Below are 19,715 nucleotides of genomic sequence, written 5' to 3'. Positions count from 1 at the left end.
ATTCGCTGACGCCGAGTAAGGTTTATAACAAACAAATTAGTGTCATTTTAAAAAAAAATTAACAATTCCGCTGTTTTTAAGTGTATTTTCTTGTGGCGTATAAAGTACGCCACGCGTGTAGTTATGTTATATTTTGATGCGCGGGTAGTTAAAAGTTAAAATTCTAAATATTAATTAATTATGCCAATAACAAAAAATATTATCAATCACTTAATACATGCAATGGTGTACATGATATTTTTCGTTAGTTCATCTTAAATAAACTGGATGGTTTGCCCAGGCGAAAGCAAGATTTTTTGAAAATTGCGTAAAATTAAAAAATCCATATTTTATCCAATTTGAGTTTAAAAGTTAATCTGTTGCACTTTTCTTTTATGAAATTTCCCGTTCGTTCTTCTTCTGTGCTCAGAATTTTGCTACGGCTTACGGTTCGCTATTTCGGAAACGGACTGCGCTAGAGAAGAAAAAGTAGCAGCGTTTTGTTCGAAATTCAGCAGGGAGTCTACCTGACAAATTTCATAAAAATCGGTCAATTAGTTTCGGAGGAGTATGGCAACAAAAGTGTAAAATATTTAAATGGCTATTAAAAAATAACGGTTGAAGATAAAAAAGTGAAAATTTAGGATTGTATGTATCTTTTGCTTCTACATCATACAAAATTAGGAAAAAACGGTTTGTCAAAAAATTAAAAAAATATATCAGGGGCGGCAAGCCCCCTTATGATGTACGGGCATGAAATCAGAGTTATGCGTATTCCCAGTCCGGTAGAATACACGTGTAAAATTTCATAAAAACCTGTTGAGCCGTTCTCGAGTTATAAATGGTGTAACTAACATAACTTGACTTTCTTTTATATATATATAGATAGTTAAAAACAGTGCAAATACATAAGTATTACCATATATGATAAGGTACTACAAATAAAGTGTAACAAGAATGACGTTTGCTCTCATTGCAATCTTTCAATAGAGTCAATACTTTGAACTTTGCTACTGTCATAATAAGTTATACAAATTGCAATTATAATATTATGACCTTATTTTTATAACAAAGGAATTAGGAAAGTTCCTTGAGGGTTCTCGTGTACCATCACACCACTGGTGGTACATATCACAGTACATATCATTATGTGCGGTGGTGCACAAAAGGAAAAACAAAGGCAAAATCTAGCATATTAGTAGTTAATAAGATTACCTGCCTCCGTAGGTATTTCAGTTAGGTAGTACAAAAAATACCTTTATAAGAATTTTGTGGTACATGACTCAAAAACATTGAAAACCACTAAGTGACTATCTTTTTATTATTACCTAACTAACAAATAGCAAACAACGGCCATAAATACAAGTATGTACAAAGTTAATTAATTTGAAGTGATGAAATGGTTGCAAGTGTGAATTACTAGAGAAAGGCAGTTCTCGCCAGTGGCGCACACCCACAGCCCCGTACACGCGACACTATAATATATTATATATATCGCACACCTAGTTCAATAGTGCCACAAGTGCAAAACACAATATTCTCGAGAAATGAGCAAAAAGTTCTGTAGTAAACGCGTTTTGCCCTGTAAATAATTTATTTTGAGAATGACTGGCTTCAAAATTACAATTTAGGTAGCAAATTATACACTTATTGGCTGGATCTTATTACAATTTATTAAAAATAAAACGTTATTATTATTTTGATAGTTATGGCGATATTGCATTGTGAAGAAAGTCATTTATAAAACTATACCTAGGAGATACGGCGGCCATATAATGAAAAAATCAATTGATTTTTCCAGTTGTGGCCGTATTGAATTATACCGGTTGTATTGTGGCAGTGTATATTATCACCACATCTCTCTTGATTTTTGCAGTTGTGGCCGTATTGAACGTATTAAATTACATCGGTTGTATTGTGGCAGTGTATATTATCGCCACATCTCCCAGTTATGGCCGTATTGCATTTTCAGAACCTCCAAAAACCCTACAGTAAAATACCGAAATAACTTACTTTATACTTATCCAAAACAATATTTTAGTTCAGGCTATATTGCATTAGATGGGCCATTATTTAGCAATATTTTACAGCCTTAACCCAAAATTCGAATTTTTTGCAGTTGTGGCACAATTGAACTTGGTGTGCGATATATTATATAAGTACACGAAATTTTCGATTTTCTAAATCTGACGGAATGAAAAATTGTACCAACCCTCATCTTAAACTTCAGGAAAAGACTCACCCGTTCATATATCAACCATCCATTTTGGTCCAAGGGTGTGGATTTTACGGCCCTTTCTATTTAGGGCCTGTTTTTCGTTCTCGTCCCCAAAACTCCCAAAAAATTCAAAAATTTAAGTCCGATTTTTCCCTTTCCAACCTTTCCAATGCATGTCTAATTTTGAAAATCGGTTATACCATTCAGAAGTTACCGAGCTCAGAAATATGACTCAATTTCTATTTAAAAAAGGGAAAATGTTTGTGGATATGTATGTAAGTATGTGGCTGGAAAAGTTAAACCGATCTGAATTTTTTTTTCTGTGTTTGAAAATGGGGTCAGGGCCGATTCAGAACCGGTGTAGTTTGTGACTTTTGACCACCCATAAGCCTGTTATTGGACTTGGTAGGTACAAAACGGCATATTTTTTAAGGGTGTATATATTCGGTTCAAGAAGAGACAGGAGAACCGCTAACACACCAAATTAATAGTGTTGAGTTAAGCTTTCAAATAAATGGTGTCAGTAGCCGTCAGGATCAGATATACACACGGCTCAGTATCGCTGACAAACTGAAAAACTAAACTTTGAAAATTTTGGTTTTTCGACAATTAGGTACTCAAAATTTTAACCTACGAATTACGCCAATAACTAAGCGTTTGTAGAAGGACTCTAGACGAATCTGACGGTGTATACCTCATATCCGGGAAAATTCGAATTTTTAAGTTATAGGCTTCATAAGTATGATAAAATCTATTTCCTATGGGAACAACGGTTTTTCAAGCTCAATAATTCCTGTAATAGCTTCAGTTAGCATACTTGACCTTAAATGCATCAGATACTACTTGTCAATACGTTTCAAACTCATGTTTAGTGATCAAAATTGGTTAAGCCGTTTAGAAGTTATTAAGCTACAAAATTATAATAAAATTAACGATTATTCCCGAAATGGTTTATGTAGTTGTAGTGGTTACGACGCTAAATTTGATCTGGCAACGGGCAATCCGAGTTAATTAACCGGCCATCCCAATAATTTTTGTCAATCTATTTCGAATAGAAAAAAATCTAGTGTACATTCGATGGACACTAGATCATTTGGGAGATAATGCGACAAAGGCGACCATTTATAAAGCTTAACGTGTAATCGAGAAAAATTGCATTCAACTTCATACATTTAATTTATAAAAAAACTATAGAAAAACTCCTGATACAAGAATAAAAAAACCGCTAAACGCCGTAAAAATGAGTGGCGCATACAATATTCCAGCTACAAACGATCTGATATGAATATTACGTGGAGCGAAAATGTATTTTCATTTTGACGCAAAATAAAATTTTAGTTTTATTTTAAAAGATTTTTCCATAATATTTGCTAAATTTGAAGAAAACGCGCCACAAAAGAGTTTCAAAATTCAAACTGTATCAAAGTTACTCTTTTGTGGCGCGTTTTATTTCAAATTTAGCAAATATTATGGAAAAATCTTTTAAAATAAAACAAAAATTTTATTTTGCATCAAAATGAAAATACATTTTCGCGCCACGTAATATTTATATCAGATCTTTTGTAGCTGGAATATTGTATGCGCCACTCATTTTTACGGCGTTTGGCGGTTTTTTATTCTTGTCCATTATAGGTACCTACAATTTGGTAATGAAAAAGGTCAGTACTAAGAATCTATATGTTCCTTATTTTGATCTTAGAAAATGGCGACCGGTTTCGAGACTTACAGTATCTGTGCCATCTTCAGGCCAGTTAAAGAGGTCTTATTTTGTTTTTTAAAACAAATAGTTAATAGATATCAGTTACAAGAGGGTTGTTGCAGCTAACGTGCATTAAGTTTTCCGATGTCATTATCTCCTCAAGCGAAGACCTGCCTTTCAGTTTTTTAGCGTGGGTCCTTTCTATATGTGTGCGTTACGTTAAAAAGTTTGTGTCCAGCTAGTGTACAACTTTTAATATAGTCGATATGTTTGTTTGTTTTTTATTTAGGTACATACTACTCTTATATGTGTTGCAGTTGTTGTTGTCAATTATATGTTGGTTCCAATTTTTGGAAATCTGTTGTTAGTTTTCGAAACAGTTATGTTTAAAAACACAGAAAATGGACATTGAACTACACAAAGACACTTTTTTAAAGAATTGAAGATTTCAATCTGAGGCCATGTGTATTTGGTGGTTTTTGCTGCTGTTCTTTAAAACGTCTAAAGAACTCTGTCCTGCACTGCAGATAAAAAGAACGTTAGAACGCCACAATACAACACTAAAGACCTTACCAGATGAGATGGGTAGATGACATTAAAAAATATCCAGAGCAAATTGGAAGTGTTTTTCTTAGAATAGAGAAAGATGGGAGAAGTTCAGAGAGACAACTAACAACAGTAGACGATAGAAGGCTAAGACCAAGAAAACTAAATAAATGCATAAATTAAGGCCAAAAAAAAAACCAAAAACCTATTATTTAGTAGAGAAGTAGATTAATAATATAAATACCTATTTCAATGTAATGTGCCTTCTCAGTCCAGTTGGGTTAGACGAATAACAGGCCTAACCTTGCATTAGGAGCTGCCCCAAATTTTATTTTTCCAATCTTTAGGGGGGGGGGGGCAATAGTAGTGTAAATTTAAAATCTCAACTGAATTCCGCTGTTGCGTTAGCCGCCATCTTTATTTTCAACGAGAACTGTTTTTGCTCAATATCTCCACTATTTTCAACTTTTAGACAAAAAGTATAACAACCAAAATTGTTGAAAATGTGATTTTCTATCATTTCTATTGTTACAATTTTTTGATGCCGTCGATATTTTCCGAGTTATGGGGGAAAATAGTGACAGTTAGAGCATAATTATTGAATTATCTCGTTTGTTATTAGTTTAACGACAAAAATGTTTCTATACAAAATAGAGAGAATTAAATTCTACATAATTTTAATCTCTTTCATTTTTTTGCTAAAGTTAATATTTATAGTAGTACGTATGCGATAATGGCGCGAGCGTCAGACCTGATTGATTTTATAGCAATTGTTTTTGTTCAATATCTACGCCATTTTCAACTAAAATTGTTCCAAATACAATTTCTTTTTAATAATTTTTTTCATGCGGTTGATATTTTCAGAGTTAAATGGGGAAATAGTAAAAAGTGGTGGGGGAGCATATGTAATTACTGAATTGAATCTTGTTTCCGAGCTGCCAAATTTTATAATTTTATCCTTTAGGGGAGATCAATAGTAGTGTCAATTTATAATCTCAACTGAATTCGGCGGTTGCATTAGCCGCCATATTGATTTTAAAGGAGAACCGTTGTTGCTTAATATCTCCGCCATTTTCAACTTTTCGACAAAAACGGTAGGAACTAAATTGTTGGAAACGCAATTTCCTACAATTTCTTTTTCACAATTTTTTTATGTGGTCAAGATTCTCCGAGTTAAGAAGGAAAATAATGGAAGCGGAAGGGAAGCATAATTATTATTGAATTGTTTCAATTATTATTAACTTTACGACATAGTTGTACATAAACAAAAATAAAGAGAATTATATTTTATACAATTTTTGAAACTTCCAATGAAACACCAACCAAACTAAAGACATAAATTATAACTCATATGCATTTAGTTCACTAAATTGTATTAACTCGCGGGTTTTATTGGTTGAATTTGTCTGTCGATAATTAAGTTTCATGTCAGCTAGCATATTTTAATATTTCAACAATTTTGTTAAATTTTGGACCCTGTTGGGGGAAATTTCTTCATTCCCTTCCCTCATAGACCCGCCACTGGTTCTCTCGAAAAATTGTAGTAAATCATAATTGCAACAATTTTAGTCCTTACACTTTTTGTCGAAAAGTTGAAAATGGCGGAGATATTGAACAAAAACAATTGCTATAAAATCAATGAGGTCTTACGCTCGCGCCTTTACCGCATACGCACTATCTTAAATATTAATTATATCAAAAATATTAAAGAGATCAAAATTGTACAAAATTTAATTTTATTCATTTTTATATGTATAAGTCCAAATTTGTTGTAAAACTAATAATAAACGAGATAATTTTATAAATCCATAACTATGCTCTAACTGTCACTATTTTTTCACAGTTTTGTAAAGAACTGTCACAGTTTCTTCACTTTTTGTCGAAAAGCTGAATATAGCGGAGATATTGAGCAAAAACGGTTCTCATTTAAAATCAAGATGGCGGCTAACGCAACGGTCAAATTCAGTCAAGACTTTAAATTTATACTACTATTGAACCCCCCTAAAGATCAAAAAAATAAAATTTGGGGCAGCTCGTAATGCAAGGTCAAATGCTATCCCGACTGGGCTATCTCTACATATACCTACTTGGAGCTGCTCCTGTAATCAAGTTATAAAGTCGAGGTCCTGGCTGCTGATATATTGGAAAAATGAGATTCGTTCTCCAGTTATTGTAATTAAAAGGATCTAACTTTAACCTGGTTTCTCCTGGAAATCTAAAAAAAAAAAAATATAGTTTACTAAAACAAATCCTGTTTCTTTACCTATTTTTTATTATAGATTCATCCAGACTGTGGACAATATACAGATATTGAATAATTAAATATCTTTGTATTTATCCGAATTATTGTATCGAGTGCATATTCACAGTACTATGGAACAGTGAGAACGTTGGACTTGATGGCCATGAATAAAAGCGATTAGATAAAAATTGTTTTCTGTTCTCTTGGCTATTGAAATTTAACCGCTTTCGTTTATAGTCATCAAAGTATATGACACCTTCTTCTTTAAGTGCCATCTCCGCGGCGGAGGTCGGCAATCATCATAACTATTCGTATTTTAGAGACGGCTGCTCTAAAAAGTTCATTTGATGTACATCCGTACCACTCTCTCAGGTTGAGCAGCCACGATATTCTGCGTCTCCCTATGCTTCTTTTTCCTTGAATCTTTCCCTGCATAATTATTTGGAGCAAGCTGTATCTCTCTCCACGTGTAATATGTCCGAGATATTCCAATTTTCTTGTTTTGATGGTATTTAGTATTTCCATTTCTTTATTCATCTTTCTCAGAACCTCTTTGTTTGTGACGTGTTCTGTCCATGATATTTTCAGAATTCTTCTGTACCCCCTATAGGGGGTAAAAAATATATGTCCAAAATATGTCCTGAAATGGATAAAGTGACTAATTCTAATCAACTGTTATTCTATAGAGTTTTTTCATTAATTCAATACTTTTCGAGTTATTTGCGAGTGAATATGTTCATTATTCAATAAAATAACAACAATTTTAGATGGTTTTTCGCAAATAACTCAAAAAGTAAGTATTTTCTAGAAAAAAAAAACATTCTTAGCAAAAATATAGCCTGTAAAAAACTGAAAAAAATGATGTATATGCTAGGGCTCTATACCTAGCAGAACCAGAGTTATAGCTAATGAAAAATAGGTTCATATTCGTCATATCCCAAATTGAATATTTTATCGTGAAATATCCAAAAAATGAAGCACTTTTTGGGGAAAACTCATTACAACTTTTTTAAAGTGTTAAAAAAATCTTTATTTTTATTTTATAAAAAAATTTCTAGCATCAAAAGTAAATAAGTTACTCCCAAAATAAAGTTGGTCCCTTATGGTTTGGCAAAAAAAAATCGGGAAGATTACCCCCTAATTAGTAACTTAAATGAAATTAATCGTTACCGCCTCACAACTTACTTTACTTATGTTGAATTTATATGATTTGTAAGTTTCATTAATTCAAAGTGCTTATTTTTGAAAAAAGTTGGTTTTAAAAAAAAACTAAAAAAAATTTAATTTTGAAAAACATGCTTTGTTTCATAATACTAATAACTTAAAAATTGTCAGAGACACCAAAAATCTTAAGCAACAAAAAAATCGGCTATGCTTTTCTGAATATTTTGTATTTTTTTGTTTTTCTCTAAGACAAAAACTGGTTAAGATTTGGTGTTTCTAAATTTGCATACACTGGTGATTAGTGACTCGTTCAAATCCTCTTAACTGCAGCCCTTTCAAAAATAAAAACTTTGAACCGATGAGACCTACAGATCATATAAACAATACATATACGAGTAAGAAACTTGTGAAGTAGTAACGATTAAGTTCATTAGATATGCTAATTAGAGGGCGATTTTCCCGATTTTTTATCAAAACAAAAGGCACCAACTTTATTTTCAGCGTAACTTGTTTACTTTTGACGCTAGAATTTTTTTTATAAATCAGAAATAAAGCTTTTTCTAAACACTTTAAAAAAGTTGAAATGTGTTTTCCCCAAAAAGTGCTTCATTTTTTGATTATTTCTCATTGAAATATTCGATTTCGAATTTGACGAATACAAACCTATTTTTCATTAGCTATAACTCTGCTTCTGCTAGGTATAGAGCCCTAGCATATTCACCATTTTTTTTTTTCGTTTTTTACGTGCTATATTTTTAATAAGCATGTTTTTTCTAGAAAATGCTTACTTTTTGAGTTATTTGCGATAAACCGTCTAAAAACGTGGTTACTTTATTGAAAAATGAACATATTTACTCGCAAATAACTCGAAAAGTATTGACTTGGCGAAAAAACTCTCTGGAACAAAAATTGCTTAAAATTAGTCATTTTATCTATTTCCGGACTCATTTTATACATGTATTTTTTCACCCCCAAGAGGGGATGAAACTCACCCCCAGAGTAAAAGCACACATCGGCACAATATCACTTTTTTTCTCTGACGTGTTAGCTATGCGTATGCCAAATTTCATGTCAATTCAAGCGGTTCTTTAAAATATAGAGATTTTGCAATATTTTACCGTTAAAGAACGTACTAAGTACTAGCCTGTAAAAGACTATAGTCAATCCCATATTTTTTTATCCTGCTTTAGTCCATTTACTCACGGCCTTTTCTCCCAATTTTAAAGAACCGCTTGGATTGACATGAAATTTGGCATATACATAGCTAACATGTCAAAGAAAAAGACTCATATTGTGCCGATATTTGTCTTTGTTCTGGGATGTTTCAACCCTACTCGGGGGATGAAAACATATACGTCTAAAATAAGTCCGGAAGTGGATAAACTGACCAATTCTAAGCAACTTTTGTTGCATACTTTATTGTTTTTCCATGAAATAATTCTAACCGGGTGTCATAACACGAAATAATTTTTTTAGATAATTGGGTTCAAAAATTCTAAAAGTTTTAATAATTTTCTGAAATACTGACGTAACTTAAAAGAACACTACAATGCATTTTAAACATAACCTTAACTGCTTTAGAAGACTGTTTTTTAGCAAGGATCTCAAACTGGTACATTGTTCTTTAAATGAAATAAGATAATACTTCTTATAGGGCAGTTAATGTGGGTAAGAGGACAGTCATCCTACTAGATCGATTTACTTGATATTTTCACAGTAAGTAGGCAATAGCTTAAGAAACAAAGTCTACCCTACGCCTCTCTGATGATGACTCCAATTAGAGTCGAAAATCGTCGATTTAGAGTGCTGGTTTGCTCTCTCTGTTCTAAGTGAAAAATAAGACAGTTTTGCCTTCGCGTTGCAACTGAATAAAAATGGTGTATACATGTTTATTTTATTTTATATACTTTACCTTATTGATACTTGTAGGTGCTTAACGTCGTCTAAACTTTTTAAGGTCTTATAAGAATCATCGAACTGTATACCAGCGAATGTAATGTTGGACGAATTTGTTATGAAATATTTCTCCAGAGCCTGAGAGCTCTCCAAGGCCACGACATTTTTAAAAGCGAGTCGAAAATAATTCATCACTTGGTCTATTGGAGGGTTGGACGGTGAGTAGACAAGTGCAAATTTCCTAAAAGTAAGTTATGATTAGTTTAATTAGTTATAAAATTAGTTTATTCACATATATCGCTACTTTGGAAGAATACCGTCATATATCAAAATGTGACATACATATAATCGGTTCATAACGTTCTACGACGTCTTCCGATTACCAATCGCCATTGTTCTGTATCGTAACACATGTCTTCGTTCAAGACTCTTTCTCTAATTTTCCTATGAATTCCCTCTATCCAGTTTTTCCCAGGTCTTCCTCTTTTCCGTCGTTCTTTTGGTGACCATTGTAGTACTTGCTTGGGTAATCTGTCGTCTTCCATACGTTGTACGTGACAAAACCATCTTAGTTGATTTCTTTTTATATCGTCAATTCTTTAGTATGCTTTACATCTAGTATCTCCAATATTCTTGTATTTTTGATTTTATCTATTCTTAATAAAACAGCAGCTCTTCTCCAGAAGTCCATTTCAGTTGTTCTGAGCATATTGCTCCTAACAAAGCTCTTATAGATGTTAGGTTTATTATTTTTTTTGGAGATATTTTTGTCCCACAGGATTGTGTTCAATAAAGCGACAGCTTCTCTCTCGTGTGTGCACCTTTCTCGGATATTCTTGTCCAATATTCCATCTTGTGTACCTAATTTTAAGCCCAATTATTTATATTCCTGATAGTGATTAATATTTATTTCATTTTCCAACGCTAGACCCTGCTGTATACCTCTCACGCACATATATATTCCGCTTTTTTGGTATTCCCTTGTAAATGTGACTAAAATGTGACAATTTTCAAAAGTGCACCTTTAAAAAATCGATACATTTATTACGTTTACAAGTTTACCCATAACTAAGAACAAGCTAATATTTTGGCTTTGGTATATGCTAGCCTGTAAAAGACTATAGTCAATCCCATATTTTTTTATCCTACTTTATTCCATTTACTCACAGCTTTTTCTCCCAATTTGAAAGAACCGCTTGGATTGACATGAAATTTGGCACATACATAGCTAACATATGTCAAAGAAAAAGACTGATATTGTACCGATATTTGTTTTGTTCTGGGATATTTCAACCCTACTCGGGGGATGAAAAAATATACGTCTAAAATAAGTCCGGAAGTGGATAAACTGACCAATTCTAAGAAACTTTTGTTGAATACTTCCATGAAATAATTCCAACCGGGTGCCATAAGTCGAAAAAATTTTTTTAGATACTTGGGTTCAATAATTCAAAAAGTTTTAATGTATGTATACACCGTTCTTAGGCGTCAACGCCCTTCGGTAGGGATCTATGGAGGAGTATCACCAAGCCGGAAGCCCTTATCCCTTCCCGTACCGCTCCTCCATAGGTCGATCAGACGCCAGTTTATTCCAGACCAAGCCGTAGACTCTATTGAGTTTTATACTACGGCGTTGGCCTTTTTTTATAAATTTCATGACCTAGCTGAGGCTCGAACCAGCGACCGCAAATCGCAAATCCACTAAACTTGTCGATCGACTGAGCCCCAGCTAACTGGACCGTCAAGACCGACTGGTTTTAATAATTTTCTGAAATACTAACATAACTCGAAAGAATGGGTACTACAATGCATTTTAAACATAACCTTAACTGCTTTAGAAGACTGTTTTTGAGCAAGGATCTCAAATTGTTACATTGTTCTTTAAATGAAATAGGATAATACTTCTTATGGGGCAGTCAATGAGGGTAATGAGGGCAGTCATCCTACTACATCGATTAACTTGATATTTTCACAGTAAGTAGGCAATAGCTCAAGAAACAAAGTCTACCCTATGCCGATGTGCGCTTTTATCTTGGGGTGGTTTCCACCCCTTCTCGGGGGTGAAAAATGTTTTGGTTAAAATAGCCATGGAAGAGGCTAGAGAACCTAATTTTAAGCAAAAACTGTATAATTATTATTTTTTGAAAACTCAATACTTTTTGAGTTATTCGTGGTTGAAAATTGGCCATTTTCATTGAAAAATGACACCTTTCTGGACGGATTTTTGCGAATACCTTAAAAACTATGCATCTAACAAAAAAATTATATAAAATATTTCTGTAGGTTATAAAAAAACAAAGAGACCCGTTCCTTCATAAATCTTCTAGTTAAAATACAAAGAGGGATATGGTAGGTAAGAAGAGTTTGGTTTTTTGCTGCATGCTCAAATCGGTGTATTCAACTTGAAATAACAGAGAAACTGTAGATTTTAGGTGTATAATGATGCCAATAACTATTGTAGTACTTGAAAAGACCTTTAAAATGAGCAATACTAAATGTCGATTACATTCAAACTAAGCGAGATATTCTTTAAAAAATTGATGACTAATATATTTAACCCCTTATCCATCAGAATTTAAATACATCGTTTTCCTTCTGCAATACTTTTTATTATAGTGTTACTTCTATGTTCAAAAAGTTGTACAGGATTGAAATGAATGGTTTTTGAAAAAAAAATAAGATCAAATTATAGAGCGCATTTTTAAATTTTCTTAAAATCTTCTTTTCCTCCATGTAACTCGAAAAAGATAAGAGATACGAAAAAAAGCTTCCACACAAAAATGTAGGGCTTTTTCACACAAAAATTTTCTTTTTATTTTTCATTACTGTATCTCTTATTATTTTCAAGTTACATGGAGAAAAAGGAAGATTTTTGAGAAAATTTAAAAATGCGCTCTATAATTTGATATATATATTTTTAAAAAACCATTCGTTTTAAACCCGTACAACTTTGTGAACATAGAAATAACACTAAAATAAAAGGTATCGTTTAAGGAAAACAATGCATTTACATTTTGGTGGATGGGGGTTAAAATTATTTCTCGTTTTTTCTTAAAATACATTAGTTATCAATTTTGTTTGCAGCATATCTCGCTTAGTTTTAATGTAATGGACCTTTAATATAAATCATTTTAAAGTCTCTTTAAGCACTACAAAAGGTATTAGTAGAATTATACACCTAAAATCGACCGTTTCTCTGTAATTTCAAGTTGAATACAGAAATTTGAGAATGTACCAAAAAAGAAACTATTTTCACCTACCATATCTCTTTTTGTATTATAACTAGAAGATTTATGAAGGCAAGTGTCTCTTTGTTTCTTTGTAACCTACAAAAATGTTAAATATAGTTTTTTTAGTTAGATGCATAGTTTTTAAGGTATTCGCAAAAAACCGTTCGAAAAGGTATTATGTTTCAATGAAAATGGCCAATTTTCAACCACGAATATCTCAAAAAGTATTGAGTTTAAAAAAAAATCATAGAACAGTTTTTGCTTAGCGGATTCTTTAGCGTTAGGTTCTTTAGCGAATTCCGTGGTTAATTTAACCAAAAAAGTTTCCACCCCTCAGAAGGGGTGGGAACCATCCCCAAGATAAAAGCACACATCGGCATAGGGTAGACTTTGAATTAGGAGATAAGTAGAGGCTGGGCCCAAAATTTCATTAAAATACATGCAGTAGGATAGAATTCGGAGGTAATATCCTATTCTGGCTTCCATTGACTGGCGTATTAATACTGACATAACTCACAGCTTTTCACAAAACAAGTATGTTCATCTAGGGAACTGAGAGGGAATACCTAGGAAACAACTGAGTTATGACATGACATTATTAGGTTTGTTCTAGCAAACAGTCAAACTAGTCAGAAACCGTCAGCAAACAGTTGGTCAGTGAGAGAACATAATACAGTCACCAGTGTTATCCCCTCTACTCGCGCTGGTCCACTATTCGCTGATGGTTAGAAACCTTTTGAAACTGATGCTAGAACAAACTTTATGTGAAAAATGTCGGACCAACTTTTAGAATGACAATGACGACACTTCTGCCATCTGACAGCCATAGGCATAAACTGTCATCACTCATTTGTCATTTTCTCATTACATGTCATTTTTTTGAGATATAACGGTCAAGGTATTTACTCCAAGGTAGCGATATATTGTTGTACCTAATGTTGTGCAAGCGACCTCTAAATCGGTCTTGTGCTTGTAAGAAAATTTGCTTGTGTATTTGCTTGTGAATAGGTGGCATCTTTATGAGTACCTACCTATCGAACTTGGGATATTAACAAATATGTGTAATGTTGCAAAGCTTATAGGAAGATCCACAGACCAACACTCACCTGCTGCTACTACCATGTACCAACGTCTAATCGTGGATTAGGATTTATAAAATAAAGAATAAAGAAATGACACCTATGTTGTCTCGTTTCAAAATACAACACACAATTTAGACTGTTTATTATCCGCTGGGAGCGTGAACTATGCTTATAGGCCGCGTGCCACCTGATACACTCTGACGTCGCGAGGGACGATCTTATGTGTATTATATGTACAAGAATAAAAAACCGCTAAACGCCGTAAAAATGTGTGGCGCATACAATATTCCAGCTACAAAAGATCTGATATGAATATTACGTGGCGCAAAAATGTATTTTAATTTTGATGCAAAAAAATTCCAGTTTTATTTTAAAAGATTTTTCCATAATGTTTTCTAAATTTGAAGTACACGCGCCACAAAAGGGTTTCAAAATTCAAACTGTATCAAAGTTACTCTTTTGTGGCGCGTTTTATTTCAAATTTAGCAAATATTATGGAAAACTCTTTTAAAATAAAACTAGAATTTTGTTTTGCATCAAAATGAAAATACATTTTCGCGCCACGTAATATTCATATCAGACCTTTTGTAGCTGGAATATTGTATGCGTCACTTATTTTTACGCGTTTAGCGGATTTTTATTCTTGTATCAGGAGTTTTTCAAAGTTATTTATAAATTAAATCTATGAAGTTAAACGCAATGTTTCTCGATTACACGTTAAACTTTATAAATAGTCGCCTTTGTCGCATTATCTCCCAAATGATCTAGTATCCATCGAATGTACACTCGATTTTTTTTTCTATTCGAAATAGATTGAAAAAAAAAATATTGGGATGGCCGGTAAATTAACTCCAATTGCCCGTTACCAGATCAAATTTAGCGTCGTAACAACTACAACATAAACCATTTAGGAAGTAATCGTTGGAAATAATGGATTATAATTTTGTAGCTTCATAACTTCTAAACGGCTTAACCGATTTTGATCACTAAACATGAGTTTGAAAAGTATTGACAAGTAGTATTTGATGAATCTAGGTCAAGTATGATAACTGAAGCTATTACAGGAATTATTGAGCTTGAAAAACCGTTTTTTCCCATAAGAAATAGATTGGATTATACTTACGAAGCCTTAAAAATTCGAATTTTCCCGGATATGAGGTCTGGTATACACCGTTAGATTCGCCTAGAGTCCTTCTACAAACGCTCAGTTATTGGCGCAATTCGTAGGTTGAAATTTTGGGTAATTGTCGAAAAACCAAAATTTTCAAAGTTTAGTATTTCAGTTTTTCGGCTATACTGAGCCGTATGTATGTTTGATCCTTGCGGTTTAGACAGCATTTGAAAGCTTAACTCAATACTATTGATTTAGTGTATTTGCGGTTCTCCTGTCTCTTCTTAAACCGAGATATATACCCCCAAAAAATATGCCGTTTTGTACCTACCAAGTCCTATAGCTTGCTTATGGGTGGTCAAAAGTCACAAACTACATCGGTTTTGAATCGGCCCTGACCCCCTCTTTAAACACAGAAAAAAAATTCAGATCGGTTTAACTTTTCCACATACATACATACTATACATACATACATTCAAAATACATACATACATACATACATATCGACATCCCTTTTTTTAAATAAAAATTGAGTCATATTTCTGAGCTCGATAACTTTTGAACGGTATAACCGATTTTCAAAATTAGACATGCGTTAGAAAGGTAATGATCAGTACTATCAGAGGCCGAAAAGGTTGGAGTTAAATTTTCGAAGTTTTTGGGAGTTTTGGGGACGAGAACGAAAAACAGACCCTAAATAGGAAGGGCCGTAAAATCCACACCCGTCGACCAAAATGGATAGTTGACATATGAATGGGTGAGTCTTTTCCTGAACATTAAGATGGGAGTTGGCCCAATTTTCAATTCAGTCAGATTTAAAAAATCGAAAATTTCTTGTATATAATATATACACGAAATTTTCGATTTTCTAAATCTGACTGAATTGAAAATTATAGTGTCGCGTGTGGGGGAGTGTGGATGTGCGCCACCTCTGGTAATATGGGTCAATCCATGCCAAGTGGTCCAATATAAATTAAATTGGTTGCTTGACTTTTTTAATATTTTTTATTTTTCTACCTCATAAACTTATGTCTATAGAGAGTACATAATCGCATTCATTGTATTTAAAAAAAATAATTTGGCGATGACGGCCATTTTTGTTAAAGCGTATCGATCATTTTCACGGAAAACATGGCTTCGCTCTTTAGCCAATATTTTCACTAAGCGTTGTCCTAGAACAATAACACAAAAAACAAACTTTTTAGAAAAGTATACTCTAAAAAAAGGCTTATAGCATTATTTAATTTCAAACTACCCCTAAGGCCTTAAATGAACCTCACAGTTTGAAAAAGTAAACTGATAAAATGCCATTTTCAGCATTTTTGAACAGCATAAGGCAAGCCGATAATGGATTGTAATTTTTTTCTGGAAAAGACATAGGTAGATACTTTAAATAAAAAAGTTTAAGCTTTGAGACTTGAGTAAATTAAAAAAAAATTCTCTAAAATGTAATTTTTTGTAAAATCTCAAAGTTTGACCCCTTTTACATATCTCTGATGGGAGAAAAAATGGGATGAAAAAATTTTAAATTTGGCTCAATGTTAGCCCGTAGCAAGTAGAATAAGGAGTAAAAATTTGGAGTTGCAGACTTACGTCGTATAGGAGTTACATGAAAAAATCGCCAAAAATCAAAATGGTCAAAATTTGAGCGTTTGCGGGCAGGGTAATTAAAATTCAAATAAACTGTCTAATGAAATAAAAATTAATCTATTTTCAACAGATTTCACAATGAATACAAATTTATACAGGGTGGGCCAAAGAAAAGAGTTCGCCTCGATATTTGGCACTTATTAGATTTTAAGGGAATGCCGAAACAGATCGCTTTTTATTTTTAAATTACAATTTTTTTATATATATTCTGGAATATTTCAGTTCACTCAGTTCAATGCGGCTGATTGAACTGGAATAATGATGCGGCTGTAGTTTCGTGTTTCAACGAATTTGAAAATGGTTATTCAATTTTGATTTATATGTTTACTCTGGTTGTAGTACGAAGGGAACCATTCTCGTTGGAACTTTAGCGCGCTGAGCAGATGGGACGTGAATTATAAATTGTAAAATTCCCTCATCTTCCTTAGTCTCAGCATCCGTTATGGCTTGCAAATTGTAGAAGCCTCGGAGGTGTTACCAGAGAAGGTTTTGTTTTCAGTCTGGTAGGATGTAGATTAACATTTTTGGGTGTTGTTTTATGTGCTATTAGATTGAAAACTTATTTGTTTTTAATAATGTATGTTTACTTTATACCAATATGTGGACATCAAATTGATCTCTTTATTAGCTTACACACACAGCTGATTATTATGAGTATATCGATTGTATGAAAATACTAGGTATATATTAACTAAAATAATATTGTCCTTTTGATATTATTTTGAAATTGTAGCTTTCCCATTATTAACTTTAACCTAGATAGGACCAATTTTTTTCTTGAATTTGTAAAATATTTCATTTCTAGGCTTATTATTAATACACCTTCTTATAAGAGTAAAGATTGGAAGAGATTTTGAACAAAAAATACGCTAGTATTTTTTTTTAAAGGGGTGTCCTTTTAAAAACCCTGTGGGATAAATAACCCATTCAGGGACACGTCTGCATATGCAGACTTTAATGAAAATGACTGTCTGCTTATGCAGACACTATGAAAAATTACTGTCTTTTCTTCGACAGTGCAAAAAATATATCAGTCTTGATATTATTGCAATATTTTCGATTAAAATTATGAAGGTATCTATATAGCATTAAATATTATAAATTGAACTAAAAATAATTAACGATAAATTAATATTACTTTACCCTAAATGTTATAAAGCAATTGGGACACCACGTGTATGTATCATAAATAATATAATATAGTATTAATAATTTACTAAATAATTTATGTTTACTTTATACCAATATGTGGACATCAAATTGATCTCTTTATTAGCTTACACAGCTGATTATTATGAGTATATCGATTGTAGGAAAATACTAGGTATATATTAACTAAAATAATATTGTCCTTTTGATATTATTTTTAAATTATAGCTTTCCCATTATTAACTTTAACCTAGATAGGGCCATTTTCTTTCTTGAATTTGTAAAATATTTAATTTCTAGGCTTATTATTAATACACCTGCTTATAAGGGTAAAGTTTGGGAGAGATTTTGAACAAAAAATTCGCTAGTTTTTTTTTAAAGGGGTGTCGTTTAAAAAACCCTGTGGGATAAATAACCCATTCAGGGACACGTCTGCATATGCAGACACTAATGAAAATGACTGTCTGCTTATGCAGACCCTATGAGAAATTACTGTCTGCTTATGCAGTCGTGTCCGCGAAACGGCTATGAAACGGTTTAATTTGCACACGCCTGGTACAGTGGTCGGACAGTTCTGTCAGTGTTGTTGACGTGGCCGTCAATATGGATTTCTCGCCGACGATATTGTTATTTTCACTAACGGACCACGGCTAATGAATGATGAGATGTTAATTGAATTGATGCCTAAAAATTCTATTCTGGGTCTTAAGTACGATCCTGGGTCTGAAATCGTCTCATCTTCAGATAATCCATCAATAACTCACTTTGTTGAGTTTTTACTCAAGTTCCTTAAGTTTTTATATGGTACCCCGTCAAAATAGCCCCGTCGAAAAAGCTCCGACAAAATAGCCCCGACATAATATCCCGCACACAAAATAGCTCCGACAAAATAGCCTGCAGACAAAATAGCCGCGGAATAACAGCCTGCCGACAAAATAGCCCCGACAAAAAAACTCCCTTCAGAATTCATCATTAAATAATGCCTTAAAAATAAATTTTTTCCGAAATGGTATGTATCCTCTATTCAGATGTTTATCTTAACTACATTAAATAAAATTTTCTTTTCAGAGAACTCGAGTCATGTCTTCTCTGCCTCTTGGAAGTTTGAACATTTAATTTAAGCGAAAATCAATGTTTGTTTATGATATAAACATTTATTATGTTTTCGGGCAACAGTAAAATGCATTTTAAATTAAATAAATTAAATATATTCTTCCTTTTTGTCAAATAATTTAAATTAAAAAAAAGTTTTTGGACACCTTGTATAAATAATTATGTAATTGTTTATATTACTAAATAGAGAACTAAATAACCTTTCAAATGAGCTTAAAAATAAAAATCGATCTATTTCAGGATTTTTCCTTAATGTTGCGGGTTTACCAAATAACGAATCTATTCCTTCCATTTGCACCATACTGTACATCTGAATTGCCGATATGAATGAATCAGATTAAATTAAATTATTAGAAGAATTTTTTAACTGAGCAACAACATTTTTGTTTAATTTATTAATATTTTGTATTTTGACAACGACGTCCGAAGTGGAAGTCGAAACGTTAATAAAATAATTCTTTTAAGTAAATTGTGGCTTATTTCCCAATTAGAATAGTGATTTAAAATAAAAAATGGTACTCTGTTTAAAGGTAAAACTTTTTATTGGAGGTGTTTCCTAAGAGGCTGTTTTAGCCGGGGCTATTTTAGCCGGGGCTGTTTTGACCGGGGCTATTTTGTGTGCGATTTATTTTGTCG

General features: G+C 32.8%; 1 protein-coding gene across 6 annotated transcripts in view; it reads right to left on the bottom strand.

Annotated features, from left to right (window-relative positions):
- The window catches only part of LOC126892156 (phospholipid-transporting ATPase ABCA3-like), a 361,018-nt gene that overhangs the window by 117,786 nt on the left and 223,517 nt on the right, over positions 1 to 19,715 (bottom strand). For all 6 annotated transcript variants that reach the window (XM_050661619.1, XM_050661614.1, XM_050661615.1 and 3 more), the window contains exons 3-4: positions 9,761 to 9,985; positions 6,530 to 6,657 (exon numbers count right to left, since the gene is read on the bottom strand). In XM_050661619.1, coding sequence (XP_050517576.1) covers positions 6,530 to 6,657; positions 9,761 to 9,985 — 353 coding nt within the window. The remainder of the gene's footprint in view (positions 1 to 6,529; positions 6,658 to 9,760; positions 9,986 to 19,715) is intronic.

Source organism: Diabrotica virgifera, chromosome 9 (assembly GCF_917563875.1).
Source record: "Diabrotica virgifera virgifera chromosome 9, PGI_DIABVI_V3a".
Classification (NCBI taxonomy): Eukaryota; Metazoa; Arthropoda; class Insecta; order Coleoptera; family Chrysomelidae; genus Diabrotica; species Diabrotica virgifera.
This window is presented reverse-complemented; position numbering and strand designations above follow the sequence as displayed.